The sequence below is a fragment of the Terrapene carolina genome, unplaced genomic scaffold (genome assembly GCF_002925995.2).
Source record: "Terrapene carolina triunguis isolate 2854851 unplaced genomic scaffold, T_m_triunguis-2.0 Scaffold33926, whole genome shotgun sequence".
In the NCBI taxonomy this organism is placed as follows: Eukaryota; Metazoa; Chordata; order Testudines; family Emydidae; genus Terrapene; species Terrapene triunguis.
This window is the reverse complement of record NW_020698277.1, coordinates 39222-58730: the sequence shown is the minus strand read 5'-3', so window position 1 is coordinate 58730 and position 19509 is coordinate 39222. Positions and strand designations below refer to the sequence as shown.

The following is a 19509-nucleotide window of genomic DNA, read 5'->3' as shown; positions in this document are numbered from 1 at the left end:
CCCCCCCCCCCCCCAGCTCTAATTAACCACTCTAAATGAGCTGAGCTGCTTAACGGCTAGTAAGCCTGGGATTTGCAAGGGGTCTAAGGCTTCACTGCAGCAGCTTCTGCACCCGTCAAAAGCACAACTGCAGCTCAGCTGGATGGGAGAACAGGGAGGAAAGGGAGCCGTGCTGAGGGGACTTCTCCCAGGTGAGCCAGGACACTTAACAATCTGATGCTGTTTAAGTTCACTATAAGAAGATCCAGGCTCTCTGGATCTCATTATATATTTTTAATAAAACAGTGCGTTCAGCTGAAAATGCGACGTCCTTCATTTCGAGGGGTGTCCCTCATTCGGAGAGTCTCTGCCCTTCGGGGCTCATTTCAGAGTCCCGGGATTGAGACGTCTGGAGCTGGCCCAGTCTGAAGTTCGGAGGACAGCAAAGAGGGTGCTGGTTGTCCTGGAATGCTAACCTGTGTGAGACTGGTCAGCAGCTAGGTGGCGCTGTGTGGGACATACCTTATCTAGGGCTAACCTCCGGCCAACCTGCCTGAGCATTAAAAGGTCCTCCGGCGAACACAACTGGTGGCTCTCTCTGAGAAGGAAGCTCTGGCCTCAGTCTATATCCGATACAGAAGCCTGACCTGCTGGTAGCAGCCCTGCCATCTACCATGTACATGACACTGACCTTCGAAAAAGGGTTCCGGGAGCAACCCTGACAGTTTCTGTGTGGTAAATCTAATTTAAATCCCAGTTATGCAAGGGGGCAAATGTGAGGAAGTTGGTAAGTGTCAAGAGGATAGATGCAACCACGAGCAATACGCGGCTTTGGGTGCCTGTGAGGAACAAATCAGGAGGTTTGGGTGCCTTTCAAAGTAGGTCAGGGGTTTGTTACAGAAGTGGGTGGGTGAGATTCTGTGGCCTGCGTTGTGCATGAGGTCAGACTAGATGATCATAATGGTCCCTTCTGACCTTAAAGTCTATGAGTCTATGATGCTAAAGCACTCGGGCATTTTTGAAAATTTTCCCTGGTCACCCTAGAAAACAGATATGTGATGGAGAGTAAAAACCAGGGCCGGCTCTAACTTTTTTGCCGCTCCAGGCAAAAAAAAAAAGAGCGCCGGCCCGCCGAACCCCCCCCCCCCCCCCGCGCCCCCCCCCCCCACCCCCCCCCCCCAAGCGCACTGCCGCCCAAACCCCGAGCGCCGGGCCGCGCCGGGCCGCCCAAAATCCGAGTGCCACGCCGCGCCAACCCCCGCCCCGCCAGCGACACGCCGCCGAAGCCCCCGCCCCCCCATGCTCCGCCGCTGAAACAAAAACAAACAAACAAAAAACCTCGAGCGCCCCCGCCACCCTAAGATTGGCCGCCCCTTCCAAGGTGCAGCCCCAAGCACGTGCTGGGTCGGCTGGTGCCTGGAGCCGGTCCTGGTAAAAACCCTGCACTGGAAAGGAAGGGGTTAACTAGTGACTTTGGGCTCACTTTCAATGTAATTAGCGAGGCAGTGACAAGAAGGGATTGCTGTCCTAGTTTGCATTCGACAAATCCTTCGATTCGGTGCCGCGCCATTCAAAAATCCACTTGAATCGGCTTGGGCGTGAAAACAGGCAGCTGGCGACAAGGGGTCATAATAATAATGGGCAGCAGAACAAGTTGGGCAGAAATTCTAGGAGGCCAGGTGGCCTGGTGCTAAATAGGGTCCTTTATCCTTCGGGTTGGCTGTCACTGACGGGTCTGTAATGCATGTTTCCAAGGACGGTACGGGCTGCACCTAGAAACTCATGTGATAGCCACGTCTGAGCAAAGCCGCTCGTGAGGACAATGAAGGTCTAGGAATGACTATGAGGAGCAAGAGCTCAGAGCAGGAGAAGCCAGCCAGCATTATACAAAGGTCTGGGGTCACAGCACAAAGAGACGGCAGTTCCTCTCCGTACTGCCATAGCGAGATCACAGCTGGAATGCAACAGCCAGGTCAGGGCAGCCCAGCATCAGGCAGAGAGAGGCAAACTGGGGGTGATGCAGAGAAAAGCAGCCAATGGGCTGGCTGGATGAATTAGTGAGGTCAGATGAACAGAGCAACTTCCCAGGCTCTGGGATGGACTCTCCATGCCTGGGAATTTTAAAACCAAGACTGGACACGTTTCCGCGAGATCTGCTCTAGTTCAAAAAGGGATTAACTCCGGGACGTTCTCTGGCACACAGGAGGGCAGCCTAGAGACGATCACGAGGGAGCAGCCATCTCTCTGTGCTGCGGGATCCAGGAAAGGGCCGAATGCACCCAAGCAGGAGCGCTGAGCGGTGGCCTAAGGAGGTGCAGTATAATAATAGCAGGTGAAATCTTGGGGTTTGCCATGGATGTCAGTGGGGCCAGGACTCCACCCCGGGACCCTGCGAGGTGAGTGGTGCGAGTCTCGTCGAGTGGGTCATTGAGATGCAGGCGGATCAGCCCGGCCCCTCGGGAGAACCATCAGCCCCCGGGGAAAGGGAGAGCTACTCACCAGGCAGTTCTCGTGCACACACAGCTTACCCCGCTGGCATTTCTGCCCATAGGTGTCGGGGTCGGAGTCAGCCCGGTGGCAGAGCCCGCACTCTGCAGGGGAGGGAAAGGAGACGCCGCTGAATCAGACAGGCTGCTCCTGGGCACCGCAGTCCTGGCACAGCCATCCTGGGGTGGGGAGCAGCTACCAGGGACGAACAGCGACTCCCGCTGGCCAACGGGGGAATCACGCTGATGGATTGCTGAGGCCTGCCCACTCCCCGGCTGGCTGGGACGCAGGGGCTCAGTGGCCCGTGGGGCTGTCAGATGGAGTCAAACAGCAGCGTGGAAAGAGCAGCGGGATGTGTTGACAGGAATGTGGACAGGTAAGCTCACCAGTACCCAGGGTGTGCTGCGTACAGGGTGAGATACACGTCCCTGTGTGGGATTGTTACTTATCAGGGCTAATACTGGCGCTGGGTGCAGCACATCATGGACTCACATCCAACCCAGAGCCCCCTAGATCTCCCCAATGGATCCAGAGCTTCTCCAATACCCATCCACACCAGATCTGGATCCCCTCCTCACAGCCAACCCAGAGCCCCCTGGCCACCCCCAACGGCTCTGGAGCTCCCCCAACGCCCCCACATACCAGATCTAGGTCCCCGCCTGTCACGGGGAATAATCTGGCCCGTTTTGGAGCTCCCTAAATCACTGTCTCTGGCCTCTGCAGCCACTGCTCTGCACTGTAATGTGCCTTCCCCTTGCTTTACCCTCTGCTCCCCCTGCCCCTTCCCTTTGTTCACTGTCACCCACGGACTGCGCCCTTCCCTTCCCCCTGCATGGTCTCCGTTGCAACAGCAGTTCCCTCCCAGAGGGGAAGGCCGGCCCCATGCATGGACCCCTTCCTCTGGCTCCCCAGCATGGCTCACAGCGAGTGCCACTGCCCAGGGATGCGCTCGCGTTGCCCCTGCTACAGCCCACCGCAAGGGAGTTTATTCTCACCCTCCTCCTTCAGCTTCAGGGCCCGGCGGTTCATTTCAGGAGCGCTGCAAAAAACAAGGAGGGTTTCATAGAATCATAGAAGATTAGGGTTGGAAGAGACTTCAGGAGGTCATCTAGTCCAACCCTCTGCTCAAAGCAGGACCAATCCCCAACTAAATCATCCCAGCCAGGGCTGTGTCAAGCCGGGCCTTAAAAACCTCCAAGGAAGGAGACTCCACCACCTCCCTAGGTAACGCATTCCAGTACTTCACCACCCTCCCAGTGAAAAAGTTTTTCCTAATATCCAACCTAGACCTCCCCCACTGCAACTTGAGACCATTGCTCCTTGTTCTGTCAGCTGGTACCACTGAGAACAGCCGAGCTCCATCCTCTTTGGAACCCCGCTTTCAGGTATTTGAAGGCTGCTTTCAGTCAGCTCCTGGGAAGCCATTGTGCCGTGACTACACTATTGGATTCTAGTTGGATTCATAGGGGTAGCTTTGAAGAGTTGGCTAGTCCTAGCTTAAAGAGGTAGGCTGGGAGGTGGGTTCAATTCCTGCCTCTGCTACAGACGGCATCTGTGTCCTTGGGCAAATCCGTTAATCCCTTCGTTTCTCCCACCTGTAAAAGGGAGCTCAGACTCCTTCCACCCTTTGCTTGTTTAGATTGTACACGCTACGGGGCAGGGCCTGTCTCTTGCGGTTTGTTTGTACAGCACCTGGCGCAATGGGACCCTGAGCTCTCGAGGTGCCCGGTCTGGACAATTGAAAACTCCCACCTCTCCCATGGAGGTTCCTGCATCTCCAACTAGGCCCCATCCGGAAATCACCCTCAAGCTGGTTGTTGGAGGAAGAGGCTCCCTTGACCGGGATTGGCCGCCTACCTCCGCATTTACCCCAGACGTCATTAGTCTCAACCCCACACAAAGGCAGGGGAGGCCTTATCTGGTGTGATTTTGGTGATGTCTGGGGAAAGGTCTCTCCTCTGGGGCTGGAGGGCTCGTGATGGTCATTTCTGGTCCCTCCCGTACCCTGTGTGCAAGAAGCCACGCATCACTGGCAGGCCCTCCTGCGGGAGGAGTTATTGGGTGGTTTACTTGGACTGTGAGCTCCTCGGGGCAGGGGAAATCATGCAGCGCCTTAGCAAAAGGGGGCCCTGAGCTGGGTGTGCAGCTCCTAGACTCTACGGTAATACAAATAATAGTAATGTTCTGGTTGGTCAATAGTGCCGAATCTTTTTCCTTTTACTAGCGAAAGCCACATCCACCTGGCGTGTGCTCTGTCCCCATCTAGCAGTGGCTAGGTCAGCCAGAGATTGATGAGCCTGCTACAGCCATAGCTAAAAAAGCCAGGTCCTTTCGCTCAGGTGGTAGAGGCTCATTGAATACTGATCCCGAGGTCCCAGGTTTGATCTCTGTAGCTGGCAACCCGCCCAGCTGTGCTAGAGTTACAGTAGCGAGACATGAGAAAAGACTCGTGGGTGCAGTTCCCCTTTCCTGCTCCCTACACATTCTCCCCACACCCTTCCCCTTAGGGAGAAGGTTAGGCCCCTCACTTGGGTCTCAGGAGACAGGTTCAAGTCCCTGCTTTGACACAGACTTCTTATGTGACCTTGGCCAAGTCCCTTGGTCTTTCTGAGCTTTGGTGCCCTGTCTGCATAACAGGGATTTTAGCACTGCCCTGCCATGCGAGGTTGTGAGACTAAATGAAGGCAAGTGAGGTGCTCAGACGGCGTGGTGAGAGGGGCCAGATAAATACTGCAGATAGGTAGATCTGACAGGGGCTGTGACCTTATTAAGGTATAAGGTATCACATACTCACTTCAGACCGGTCTGTGGTCTGCTCTCCCCCCGCTCCTGGTAGCTGCCCAGTGCTGTCCGTCTGTGGCGTGTCATTTCATTATTCCGGGGCTTTGCATTCACTGGGGGGAAGGGCAGAGGCAGGGGTCCAGACCGCCGTCTTACCTAGGGAAAAAGCAATATTTAGTTACGATTGCTCTAAATACATTTAAAAAACATGACACCCCAATCCAGGGCCGGCAAAACAAATCTGCCTTTTTCCTTTAGTAACTGAAAGAGCCAACCCTTCGGTCTCTGGGCAGATAAGGAACAAATGTTATGCACTAGAAACCAATTGGCTTCTAACAGCTAATGAAACAAAGTAAAGGAGCTCAAAGACCATGCCGCTGCCAGAATAATACTTCTAAGACACAGCTGACAGGAGGCCAAACGCTGCAGACCCCAAGAATCTCGGATCAGTGAAAACAGACTATGACCCATCAATGACTACAGGGGACTCCATGAGACTATGACATCCAGGGCTGGAGGGCAAGCATCAGCCGTGACTCATTTGGGACAAGCTCCCAGGGCCCACACCACACAATGGGGATGCAACACCCATCGTGTGCGTCCCGGGGCTCAGCAAATCCGCCTTCCCCAGCAACAGAGCTACCGCGGGGTCCTAGCAGTGGTGTCCCCATGGAGCGCTCCACCCTGCACTCCCCTGTACACGCCCCGGCTGGGTTCTGAATGCTTTGTTCTCTGACTCCTGGAGGTGCCAGGCAGGCGCTAGCTGGATCCTTACGGGGAAGGGAGACACGTTGGTGTCTATAAGGGAAGTGTCTATCGCTGAGTCTCACACTAGGTGTCCTCCGGGGAAATACTTGTGTCCGTGTCCAATGAATCTGGATCCAAATCCACGGCGGACACTCAGCAGACTCCAGCCCAATCAGCGGGGAGCTCTGTCCCCGTCTCCCCGTCTCACAGGGGCGTTGGAACAGGTTTTATAGCGGGGGTGCTGAAAGCCACTGAACAAAACTGTACACCCTGTGTATGATGGAATCCACTTCAAGCCAGCACCGCCAGCACCCCCAGTTCCAGCACCCCTGCCGTCTCGCAGTGGTTGGGCCCCATATAGAGCTTGCTGAGCCTACTACAGCCTTGACCACCAGAGGTGGGTCTTTGAGCTCAGACAGTAGAAGGTCCCGCGCTTGGACTCAGAGGTCTCAAGTTCAGTGCCTGGCCCAGGGGTGTAGAATTACACATCCCTGAACACTCACCTGCTTCCCTCTGGGAGCCTGGTCTTGCAAGGGTTAAGTCTGTTGCCACGTGCAACTCCTGTGGCCTGCAATCCCCATAGCAACCAGGTAAATACAAAGCCCATTGATATGTCACCAGTGACCTAGGCAGGAATCCAGGATCAAACTGCCCCCTACTAGATGGGACCAGAGCTGCATGTCGCAGCACTGTCCTGATGGCAGGCAGTGAAGATTTGCCTTTCACTCCAGCGGTGAGGGCCCATGCTTTTGGAGCAGGGCAATCTGGTTCCTGTCCCCAGGAAGTTACAAGCGGTGCAGCATGGGGACAGCTGTGTAGCTCCTAGATAGACAGAGATTATATTTATACCAGGGTAAAGTCATCCCTAGGATAATGCCAGTAGCTTCCGTGGAATTACTCTGTGACTGATCCGGCCACTGTGTCTAAGACATGGTGGGTTTCATGAGGCTGCGTGCTGGGCAGGGCCAGCTCCAGGCACCAGCTTAACAAGCAGGTGCTTGGGGCGGCCAAGGGAGAGGGGCGGCACCTGCGGCAATTCGGGGGCGGCAGGTCCCTCACTCCCTCTAGGAGCAAAGGACCTGCCGCTGTACTGCCGCTGCCAATCGCGGCTTTTTTTTTTTTTTTTTTTGCTTGGGGCGGCAGAAATGCTGGAGCCGGCCCTGGTGCTGGGGCCACACAGAACTTCACAGCCACAGAGGAGCGAAAACTCAGAGCCTCCTGCTGCAAAAGCACCAGCCCCTACCACTGGTGCCAAAGGAAAATATTCCATAGCTGTTAGCAGTGAGGAGTCCCGGACACACAGTCAGGCAGCTGTGATTCAGCCCCGTAGAGAGCAATGCACCGTTATAAACTAGCCAGGGTCACCCAGGTAGTCAGTGATAGACTGGCAATAAAACCCACCCATCTGCCAGCCTTCAGAGCCAGGACTAGAACCCAGGAGTCCGGGCGGCCAGCCCATAGTTCTAGCCTACAAGTTACAGAAGAAGGCAAGGTGCAAACTCAGTCCCGAGGGTTAAGGCCAGAAGCATCAGTCCACACCACTGGAACAGGTCGGAGTTGATGAACCGCACCAGGTCCGAGCCAAGTAGGTCAGCCAAGGCAGGGCAAGGTGTCAGGAGCAGAGCAGGGGCCAAGAATCAGGAAGGAGGAGCAAGGCCAGGTATCAGAGGAGGGCTGGGCCAGGACCCAGGAGCAGGGCTGGGGCCAGGAACAAGGCCAGGTATCAGGAGCACACAGATGGGTCTGTTGTAGCACCAAGCCAGAGATCCCCCTAGTTGCACAGCAGCCTACAGGTGTTTTCCCTATGCCTTAAATAGCATGCCTGGGCCAATCAGGAAACACCATGGGCACTGCCACTCAGGGCCTCTGTGGGCGGGACATCCTGTGGGGCGTGAGCCAGTAGGACTCATAGGTTGCAGTTCTCCCAGTTGCCAGAGGTGGCAGTATGGACACAGCAGCTGCCTAGGAGCTTCCCAACCTGGGTTCCAGGCCTGTGGCTCCTCCCACCTGTTGGTTCTCAACTGGGGGTCCTGAGTCGTGGGAGGGGGTGTCATGAACAGGAATCAGGGGGTCACAACCACCCTCTCCTTCCCATGTTGCTAAGTCAGGGAGGGGGCCTAGTATTGAAAAGGTTCAGAGCCAATGTTCTAACCACCAGGCCATACTCCCTCCCCCATCTTTGACTAGAGCTGTTCACTCGTGTCTCCAAGCCCTGGCCCCACACTGCTCCACTGCAGGCAAATTTCACCCTTGTTTTATAAATATAACTTGGTTTTTCAACCTTATCCCTTTAACGTCCAGCTGTAAAAGGTTGGGGTTGGATTATTTTAATTGGAAATTGATATCGCCAGAGGTATGCTGCTGAGACCCTCATCCCCCCAGATCAGGGATCACTCCTGCAAAAGCTTCAGAGAGACAGCCCGGAGCATTCAAAGGTGCGCAGGCCCAGAGATATTTGTAAACACATCAAATTTTATGATCTTGAATCCTAAATCCTCATTAACAGGCACAGCCGAATATTTCAATTGCCTTTTTTTATTTTGTTCAGTCAAAAAAAATTGACATTGATTTAACTTAAACACAAATAATTTAAATATAATAAATTGTTGTTCTAGTTCAAAAATAAACATTACAAATAATATATTAAAATAAGTTCTTTGTGGGAGGAGCAATTGCCTCCCGCGACCTCCAGGGGCTTTCGGGACGGTCGCCCAGCAGCTGTTGCCGTCAGGGGCTCATCAGTTTTGTTTCACGTGCTTGATGTACTCCTGGACCCATCGTGTATTGGGATCGGAGCAGACTTCCCGGCCTTTTTTAGTGGTAAAGCTGCAGAGATAAAAACTCGGTTCAGAATCTTCACAGGGAGAAGAAGGAAAGTGGATCCCCTGGGACACAAGCTACGGCAGAGCAGATCGTGGACACCCGATGGATTCTGTGTTGGCCAACAACACTGAGCATTTTTAAAGAATAATCAGCCAATGAGGACTCTGCTTTTTTAAAGGTGAAACCTTCGCTGAACCCTACTGTGGAGAAGCTGATCTGTGACTGGCTGCCGCACATGTCAGGCCTATTGTCTCAGCCAATCAGAATGCAGCAGGTCAATAACGTTACAGCGAGTGCCTGTCACTCAGCTGTAGCACCATCCCCCAGACAGAGGGATTTAAGCTGCCTCCGACCTTGGATATCATGAGGATAAAATCACTGGATCAGCGTCTCCAGCTTTGACAACCGGGGCCTCACCCCAGCAGGTGACCTTACCCTGGTGCAATGTCCAGCCCTTGACATAAGGGACATCCTCCTAAATTCTGGTCCCACTGAGCCACTACCCTGGTTCCATGCATATTCCTTCTGCTGACTCACTTCTTCCTCCATGCCCATGCAATGAGTATCAGCGATTATCTAAAATGGTGTGTATCCCTAATCTGAGCGACCCAGGGGGATCACTGCTGCAACCCTTCTTCTTCCTCAGTCTGTCCCCTGCCCGCCCTTTGTTACTCTCGCTAGTGGTGTGCTTGCAGGTTAGATCTGCAGCAGGTGTAGCCATGCCCATTTACCCCAGCTGTGGCTCTGGCCCCGTCTGCCCCTACTGGAATGCTCAAGACACCCCGGCTTTCTTGCTGCCCGCTCAAAGAGAGCTGCATGAGAATGCTTTCGCAACCCCCTGCTGCTGAGTTACTCGTGGAACTGAAAGCTGTGTCAGTCCCTGATGCAAGAACCCAGAGCAAGGGCTCAAGCATGAACCTTCTCCATGAGTCTGCAAAACATCAATCTGTCCTTGTTCTCTTAAGCTACCTATTGTAGGTATTTTGAAGGCCTCTAGAGGCCACAGGGGAATGTGGAGAACTTTTGAATAATTGTCTTTTACCCAGGGGTTAAAAATGCCTGACATTTGTATTACAAGAGCCCTGCAGATTCCCTCCCCCATCCGTTCATCCTATAGGGTTGTTTCTCTGCATGAACATAGAACATCTGCCCGAAAATCATACTCACATTACAGCCGGCAAGGAGCACTTGATGCTGGTGTGCTGGTACTTCACCACAAGGCTCCGTGGGATTGGCTTGGAAACATAGCTGAAGCAGCAGGAAGTTGGGGTGTTGATGCCATCTGGAAGGAAAGAAGAGACTTGAATGATTCTCTAACCCATCGCTGACGGTGTCTGAGGATCTGAAGGCTTCTCCTGCAGTCCCAATAGGGTTAGCTGACCCTCAGCTCCACCCCTTGCTGTCACTGCTCACGGGCCTCTCAGAGAAGGAAGACCCCTGAGATACTTCAGCTAGAACAACTGAAGTTTATGGCTGTTTCATGGGCTCCCTCACTACAAGCCTTCCTACACCTGAAACCAACCTTGACGTAGTCTGAACTGCAGTGAGAGTGAGAGTGAGAGCTCCGAGCGCTGCAGAAAGGCAGAAGAGAAACAGGACTTACCAAGCTGAGAATGGGCCTGGGAGCAGAGGGCAGCGATGAGGAGAACAGCGAAGGCAGCCACACAGACCTTCATGCTTTTGCTGGGTGAGGAGGAGCGGCAGCAGCTGAACAAGAGCAGGAATTCTTTCAAGTTCTCCTCCTTCGTCTGATGCTGAACCACAGGCCTTTGTGCCAGCTTTATACAGCAGCATTTTAGGGAAACACATACATCAGACCAAGTACGTGATGACACACAGACCCAAATTTTGCTGAGTTGAGAAATCAAAGAGGAAGTTGAAATCTAGAGTGACTCTCAAATTCCATTTCGGTGTTTAGGTCATCAAAAGTCCTGGAAAAAAGGAAGCGAGGACATGAGTCCATCGTGGTAACGGTGGCAGGTTTGTCTTTGAACTAACACACCTGCCTTTGTGGGGGAGTAGGTGTGACACAAGACTCATAATGAAATCTGAAGTCTTGAGTCCCTAATTCAAATCCAGCCCAGGTCATTGGTGATTGAAGGTCATTACCTTAAGCTTCTGGGGACAGGAACCTTCTGTCTGTGTGACGCTCGTTGGGGAAGGGGGCGTCTTTTTCTTCTCCACTGATGGGGATTCCACAACCTCCCTTGGAAACCTGTTCCAGAGCTTAACTACCTTTATAGCTCGAAAAATTTTCCTGATATCGAACCTAAATCTCTCTTGCTGCAGATTACGCCCGTCGTTTCTTGTCCTACCTCCAGCAGACCTGTAGAACAACTGATCACTGTCCTCTTTGTAACAACCCTTAACATATTTCACGACTGTTATCCCATCCCCCCTCAGTCTTCTTTTCTCAAGGCTAAACGTACCAGTTTTTAAAACCTTTCCTCATACATCACATTTTCTAAGCCAGTTATTATTTGTGTTGCTTTCCTGGGGACTCTCCAATTTGTCTACATCTTTCTTAAAGTGTAGTGCCCAACACTGGACACAGGACTCCAGCTGAGGTCTCACGAGTCCGGAGCAGAGCGGGACAATTACCTCCTGTGTCTTACATACAACATTCCTATTCATACATCTCAGAACGATATTAGCCTTTTTTGCAACTGATTCACATTGCTGACTCTTATTCGATTTGTGATCCACTATCACCCCCAGATCCTTTTCAGCAGTACTGCCACCTAAGAGTTATTCCCCATTTCGTAGTTGTGCATTTGATTTTTCCTCCCTAGATGTAGTACTTGGCACTTGTCTTTAACTACATTTCATCTTATTGATATCAGACTTTTCCAACTTCTCAAGATCATTTTGAATTCTAATCCTAGCCTCCAAAGTGCTTGCAATCCTTCCCGGCGTGTGGTGTCATTGCAAATTTCGGAAAGCATATTGTCCCTCCATTGTCCGAGCAGGGCCGGCTCTAGCATGCTTGGGGCAGGACTTCTCAAGGGGCGGCATTCCTTTTTTTTTTTTTTTTTTTTTTTTGCGGCAGCACTCCGGCTTTTTTTCTTTTTTCTTTTGGCTTGGGGTGGCAAAAAACCTGGAGCCGGCCCTGTGTCCGAGTTGTCGATGACCATGTTGAACGGCAGTCCATCAGTAGAATTGAAAATATTCTGTTTTCACTGAAAAAGGTCAAGTTTTCATCAAAAAACCGAAACTCTAAATTTGCTTGCAAGGGGGGGAGGGAACAAAAGCCGTTTCCCAGGCAGCTCTACCAATCGCGCTTCAATATGGAACGGTGATATTCCGATGGCTGCCTGGTGACCCCGTGTGAAATGAGTTAAGGGAGGGGCCCAGCCCCATTCCTGGTGGACAAGAACCTGCATCGCAGGAAATACGGTCACAATTCACACTTTCTTGACGGCAGGTTCGGCAGAGAAGCTGAGGACTGAATCGGCCACGTAAACTGGTTCTCCTCCCAGCCCAAGGTGCACTTTCTGCCAATCAGGGTCAAAGGCTCATTGGTGAGGCAGTTCTGGGACTTGCCCGGCAGCTACTCATCCTGTGCCTATTCTCGGCACAAGCAGAGGATTTAGGGCTATCAGTCCAGCCCCTTTATTTTTAATTTAATTAAACATCTGAATGAAACACAAGGGACATGAATAGACTTTACTTGCCTATGAGTTGTACTGAGGCCATCAGTGCTGACAGGATAATGGCTGGATGCCGTGGGTGCCGGCTGATTAAAGGCACAAGCGCTAGAAGACTGGCAACATCCCTGGTTTTCTGTCCCCTTGTGGCGCTGACGTTGGAACGAGAGGCCGATTGGCGGGCTTCGAACTGACCCGTGAACCCGCTGGCTTCCATCGCCTGCCTTTCGACCCTGGAGCTGTGGAACTCGGGTGGCTGTGACCCGGTCTGTTCATCTGGCTGACAGCATGGAGCTAAGGATTCGGAGTGCTTGGGCTTTGATCGCATTTAGGGCTCTCCGGCTTTCATGCCAATTCCTGGCCTTTTTGTATTGGGGCACACCGATGGATTTGTCCCCTTTGAATTATCCGCTGTATTTTAATGTACAGCTTGGCTCTGAAAGGGGAAAAATCCGCATTCCTGGCTTCCCAGCTTAGTGTCTCTTGGAGCACAAAGAGTTTTCTGAGTGCAGGTCCTGCAAACTCAGCCTGCGATCCGAGAGAAGTGCTGGGCTGCCAGTGTGCAGAGATCATTGCCTACCATGCTGACCAATACTGCCTCCTTGTTGCCTTGTTCTCCTCCATCTGCCTGTATCCAGCCATTGTCTCTTGTCTTGTACTTAGGGCAGGGACTGTCTTTTGCTCTGTGTTTGTACAGCACCTTACACACTGGGGCCCTGGTCCAGGTCTGGATCTGCTAGGCTGTTTAGTGATACTGATACTAATTCATATGGATGGGTTCTTTCCGTGTTAGCCATCAGCATCCCCGGTAATAAAGGTCTTGTCATCAACTCTGCCCTCTGTGGCACATGATTGCCTTCAGTACAGAGGGCAGGGGGGTAACTCTGTGGAACTGAGTACCCCGCTCTGTTGCCATGCCGGTCTCTCTCTCGCAGCTGTATTGCCTAGGAAGGGTTAACAAGAGTGAAAAGCAGGAAAAACTCATTTTAGTCACTGATCTTTGAAAAATCCCCAGTCTGAGTCTGATACAGCACCAGATCTGCCAGGCAAGAAAGGGCCCCGTGCACAGTTGCTTTAAGTGTGTGGTTGGTCATTTCTATTTCAGCCAGTCTCTTCTTATGCGCTTGGTATCGTTAACGAGACAATTTGTATTTGATGGAGGCGGAGTTCTGATTTGGGGTTCAGTTTTGGGGAGTTTGGGGGTGGGGGGAATTCGTCAATAGTAAATGCTCTGTGCTAATAAAATTACTCCGGATGAAGGATAGAGGAAGGGAAGGAGCTGAGTTTCTCAGCTGAGCTGTAAATGTGGCTAAATTTGATCTAGAGGCTGGACGTTGAAGCCAGACAAATTCAGCCTGGAAATAAGATGTCCATTTTTACCAGCGAGAGCATTAACCACTGGGACAGCTTGTGAATCATGACCGGATGTTTTTCTAGGAGCTATTTTGGGGCAGTTCTCTGTGAATTCTTGTAAGGTTAAAACCCTCGCAGAGTCACTGAGAGATTTCTCCTGACCTCAGAACTTCACCAGGCCTGGGACTCACAGGCAGGAGCTGAGCCTTAGGCTGAGGAAACCTCACATGCTTTTCAAATAACCTCTCCTGAGCTCATGGCGAATCAGCTCTGAGGACAGGAGGCAGCTCGCCAGGTGCCAAGACCTGCGGAGGTTTGGACGGGAGAACATGCCATTGCTCCCGCCGCCTGTCAGGGCCTCCACTGCTCTCCCCGGGCATGTCAATTACAGCAGGGACTTGGGAGTGGACACGGCAGCACCGACTCCAGTGCCACTCAGCAAGAGCAGAGCTGGTTGAGTCCCACCAAAAGCTGGGATGCTCATGGCTGGGAAACCGTGCAAGGAATCTGAGCAGCCTGACCGTGCCTGAGCACCAGGAGGTCTCACAAGGGGAGAGAAGGACTCTTTCTCTCTGGAGATGGGTCGACAGGCGGGTGGGGAGTGGGGAGGGACTCTGTGCAACTGAGTAAGTGATGGGCAGGGGACCCGGCCTTGTTCTTCTCCCTTCACATCTGACACGCTTTGGGTCTCCCTGAGCATGACACAGCCCTGGCTAGGGAGTTCCCAAAGCATATGAGTCAGCCAGGGCCCCAGAGCCAAGCCCCATGCCAGGATCATCAAAGGTTGGGTGACTCTCCGACACGTACAGCCCAAGTGCTGCGTCTCCCCTGTTCAAGACCCATCCCTGCCTAGGGAGGCCACTGGAGCAGAAAAGATGACCCTGTGGTTCCCAGATCCATTCCATGGCTGGATCGAGGAGGACAGTCTCGTGCCAGGGCCCGTTCAGCAGTGGGGGGAATCTCAGGTAGCTGGTGCAGGGCCATTGTCCCAAAGGATCTCACAGGAACGCAGGACTGGAAGGGATCTCCTGGGTCATTGCTATTCCAGACCGCCCTGTCCTATCATCCCACTCAGGGCTGGTAGCTAGTGCTTCCACGGGGACAGGGGACATGCTGTGCTCTTGTTATTCCTAGAGCACAGAAGTGCACGTGGAGCAAACGCTCGCACTTGTAGGGCAGGGAGCATCTCTTGGGAGAGGTGTGTCCCCGTTTCACGTTGCGGGAGGGCCAGCTGCGTTCATTGGGGGGAAGGAGCCCCTGCCCTGTGTACTGGCTGGAGGCAGCTGGTTGTGAAGGTGGTCCAGGGGAAAGAGTAGAGACATGGCCACCAGGGGCCTAACCCCCTAACCACTAGGCAGCACCCTCAGCGAGCACCGTCCATCACAAAGGCCTCTGCCCCTCTGGCATGGCTGCAGGAGAGCAGTCTCGGGAGCTAGAGTTGGGGGGGCCATGGCGATGGCCGATGCCGCCCATGGCGCTGCAGCCTGCAGAGCCCCTCCTTAACCCCCCCGGATGTGACTCAGGCTTCCTCAAACTGCGACCGTTTCCTATCAGGAGGATATCCGGCCTCCTCTGGCTCTGAGTCTAGTGCTCAGACAGAGCGACCCAGGCACCGACCCCACTGCATCCGCAGGCGTGATCCCCCCTCCCCCCTATTCCAGGCTGAGCAGAAGTTCTCCCCAGCCTCCACTGGGAGCGCCCCAAACCAGCGCAGGTCTGCCCAATCACTGCCTCACGGACAGGTCTCTGGCTGACACGGAGGCACTGCTCCGTAGGATGGGTGTGGGTCGGAGGTCACCATCAGTCACCTTGCTGACAGCAGCAGTTCCCCAGGCACCCCTCGCAGCTAGGGCCATCCGGGGTGTAACACCAGGTCTGAATCAGACCTCTGGTCTCCCCCAGGTCTGCAAGAGGACCCAGCTTTTCCAGGCGAGTAACTGTGCAAGGGGCATGAGAGAGGCAGGAGACAGCTAGGAAAGGAAAACCACCCTCATTATTTATTAATTAGTCTTATCACAATGGCCCAGCAGAGGCTAGTCAAGGACCAGAACCCCACGGTGCTAGGTGCAGCACAAAGAGACAGTCCCAGTCTCACCCAATGTTTAATTACAAACTCAGAATTCACGCCAGGAGGATACGAACTCTTTCAAGTGAATCTGGGGCTTGAGTCACGAGTGACTCTGGTTCAGAGGGGGTGTGGGGCAGCGATCAAAGGTAAGAAATCAGTACACACATGGAAAAACAGGGAGGTTAGTGGCAATGAATATACATTAGAAGTTAGGAAGAGCAGGCAGGCGGTAAGGGCTTGTAAGTATCAATGAGATATCAGTGGCCAAGCGGGCTAAGGACAATGGGGAGGAAGTTTTTAAAATCTGTCAGGAACAAAAGGAATCCTAACAACTATAAAGGTCCCTGGCCAGACGGAGATGGTAAAATTGTCTCTAGCGATGGAGCCAAGGCAGAAGTTTTCACTAAAGATTTCTGTCCTGCATTTGGAATAAAGCTGGGTAGTGTATGTGTCTCATATAACGATGATGACATATTTTCCATCCGAATAGTAACTAAAGAGGATGTTGGACAGCTTCTATGAAAGTGAAACATTTTCAAATCAGCGGCCATGGATAATTATTTATGATCTGTCGTGCTGTATCACCTGGAGACCCACACGTGGGTCAGGAACCCACTGTGCTAGGTGCAGGACAAAAACAGAACAAAAAGACATTCCCTGCCCCGAGGAACTCACCATCTAAGTATATAGACACCACATGGATACAGACAGACAGGGGAGTACAAGCCAACAAGGAGACATTATCGGCCAGCATGTTAGGCTGTGGTCTCTGCACCCCACATTTGCACGCAAGAGGTTTAAAGGAGTTGGAAGTTTAAAGTAGCTCAGAGTATTTGGCCTTCCAAAGAGAAGTTGCAGAGGTGACTTGTTCATGGTCTATAAGTGCCTCCACATGGTGATGATTTCTGACAGCCGAGGGCTCTTTAATCTAGCAGACAAAGGCAGAACAAGGTCCAGTGTCTGGAAGCTGAAATTAGAAAAAGTCAAATAGGGAATAAAACTCAACGTGTTAACAAGGAAGGGAATTAATCATTGGAACAGCTTCCCAGGGAACGTGGTAGATTCTCCCTCACTTGGCGTCTTTAAACCAAGAATGGATGCCTTTCTAAAACCAGTGCGCTGGTGCAACAAACAGGTACTGGATTCAGTGCAGGAATCACTAGGTAAAATTCAAATGCTTGGGCCTGGGCTACGCAGGAGGTCAGACTCAGCAATTCTCCAACTTTTCTACTGGCAACCCCTTTCCTAAAGCAAGCCTCGGAGGGCGACCTCCCCCCTTATAAATTAAAAACATATTTTTATATTTAACACTATTTTAAATGCTAAATTTATAACTCTGTTGTTTAAAATGAATTTCCCTTTTCTCGCCTCTTTTAAACTAAGACTAACATTTTAATTGAATTATTGTTATAAGCAGAAAAGGGTTTTTTTTTTAAATAGTTACTGTTTAATACAGGGGATGCGAAGAAACTTTGCCAATCACACTTTTTCCAGCAGACTTTGCACTCCATTGCAACCCTTACTTCTGCGCTGCTACTGCTGGTGGCAGCGCTGCCTTCAGAGCGGGGCAGACCCCCACATAATAACCTCTGAGAGGTCATGACCCCCAGTTTAAGAACCCCACACTAGATGATCATAATTGTCCCTGCCAGCCTTAAAATGTATTGACATGAAACCAGAAGACACTCAGTGATCTGGCTCAGTACAGACTCTCCACAGAGTGAAAGCAGAGAAGTGAAACTGCTGAGTTAGCCACCGCACCGGGCCTTGCACAATGTGAGCAGCGGGCAACTGACACTGATCATTCATAAAAAGGAAACCAGGGCCTCATGACTGCCTTTCCCCAGAGAGCACAAACCAGCCAAGCAAAGTCACCGCAGGCTCATCCCGCAGAATGTCATTAAAACCTTTGCGCTTTGGTGACATGCCGAGTGATTTCTCGTTAACAATCAAGGTGGCTTCTGGAACAGGAGAACCCTCCACCAGACCGCTTGCTGCCTTTCAATTTAGACATCTGAATGCGTGTGCGCAATGAAGGAGGGATCCCTGCCCCAGGAGGGGATACCCACTGGACAAGAGATACACACGTTTCAGGATAGACCCTATATCAAGAAGAGCCCTGTACCCTCAGTCTGAGTGAAAGAAACAATGAAACCAGCACAAAAAAGAAATGCTCCAGGAGAGAGAGCACAGTGTGTGTGTCTCATCTGTCTCACAAATTGGCAGCTCTTTAGAATTTAAAGGTACAGCTCACAGAAAACGAGGTCATAGCAGTTACCAACTAGATGTACCACGCTGTGAAAGACTTACTCAACTGGAGCCCTCTCTAAAGCATTTCCTCTTCTGTTGCCAGCTACAGATTTAGGCCGAGATACCGATCAATATTTGATGGCATATGTGGTGACCAGATGAATTAAAAATAAACCAGAGCAGAGCTGCACAGCCTGTCTGATCAATGGCAGAAGTTATGCCAGAATATTGAGAGATCACATTCAAAGATCTTTCGCGGGATGGAATGTTGGCACTATTTCAGCAGGAAATTATTTTTGGGGCCTACAGGGTACACAAGCCCAGAGCTAGTTGGTGTCATTTGATGACATTGTGGCAGAGCCAAAGATTTCATACATTCCCCCGACAATGCCCAGCTGACAAATACTGCGGTAATGAAAGGGGAACCTGAGTCATCATGATTTCAGTTTTCTATCCCCACTGATCACTATGTGGGGGAGCTGATATTCCGGAGGTGGTAAAAATTGCAGCATAAAGGGGAAGCTTGTGCGTTTGTTTCATGCGGGTGCAGAAGACGGGGATCCTTCACCCACACCTTGTATCCCTGTGCTGGGGCCGATCACTGCTAAGGGAGGCAGTGCCTGCCTATGGCTAACACCGGCGGTCTGGTAATGAGGACTGCGCCTTTAAGGGCTGAGCGTCCCAGACGGAGAGTCTGAGCAGGGCACGGTGCAGCCGCTGTTGTTAGCTCATGTTGAACACAGAATAAAGGAGAGATTTTGCCCACACTTTAAGCACTGAGTGATCCCTGCGCATGGTTAGTACCATGGAGAGAGGGCTCCTCATGCAGTCAGAGCAGGATCAGACCCTAGAGAAATGTGTCTTTGGGACTGTTACATTTTGTGCAGTGATCTTTGCCGCCTGATCCCACATCCCTTCTGCTTTTCATGCTGAACAGATACTTTTCTTTAATCACATCAGTAACCGAAGGGGGAACCCTGGGCTGTGCTGAGTCAGGGCAGATATGAGCCATTGCGATTATAAATAGCAGGTTTCAGTGAGGAGAAACAAGAAAAGCTCGTTAGGGAAAAGCCTAGTATTCCCTGGGAACTGAAAGTGCTTTGGACTCGTCATCAATTTATGAATGAATTGAAGAGTGTCTCTGTTGTCCATGCCATGCCTGCCCTGCCCTGCTGACTGTGGGTGCCTCCTACTTACTCTGTGCCAGTGCCAGTGCCCATCACCCCCATACTTTATCCCTGCTGCTTTCTGACAATGCCATCTGCCACTTCCCACCAAGCGCCTGCCATGCAAGCCCCACACGTTGTACCCTTATCCCTGCCAGTTCCCACTGAGCCTGTCTCCCTGCAACCGCAACCACCATGCCAATGCCAA

At 52.0% G+C, this 19509-nt stretch overlaps 2 protein-coding genes across 2 annotated transcripts in view; both read right to left on the bottom strand.

Moving 5' to 3' along the window:
* LOC112122111 (PHD finger protein 7-like) overlaps positions 1-3495 on the bottom strand; it is a 12540-nt gene extending 9045 nt beyond the window's left edge. The window contains exons 1-2 of the mRNA XM_026663827.1: positions 3462-3495; positions 2479-2570 (exon numbers count right to left, since the gene is read on the bottom strand). Coding sequence (XP_026519612.1) covers positions 2479-2570; positions 3462-3495 — 126 coding nt within the window. The remainder of the gene's footprint in view (positions 1-2478; positions 2571-3461) is intronic.
* A 5237-nt stretch (positions 3496-8732) lies between these two features.
* Positions 8733-10550, bottom strand: LOC113409674 (C-C motif chemokine 3-like). Its single transcript, XM_026663829.1, has 3 exons — positions 10421-10550; positions 9985-10099; positions 8733-8820 (listed from the first exon to the last, which is right to left on the bottom strand). Exons 1-3 carry the CDS (start codon positions 10491-10493, stop codon positions 8733-8735), a joined length of 276 nt encoding a protein of 91 aa, XP_026519614.1. The 5' UTR covers positions 10494-10550.
* Positions 10551-19509: the final 8959 nt, after the last annotated feature.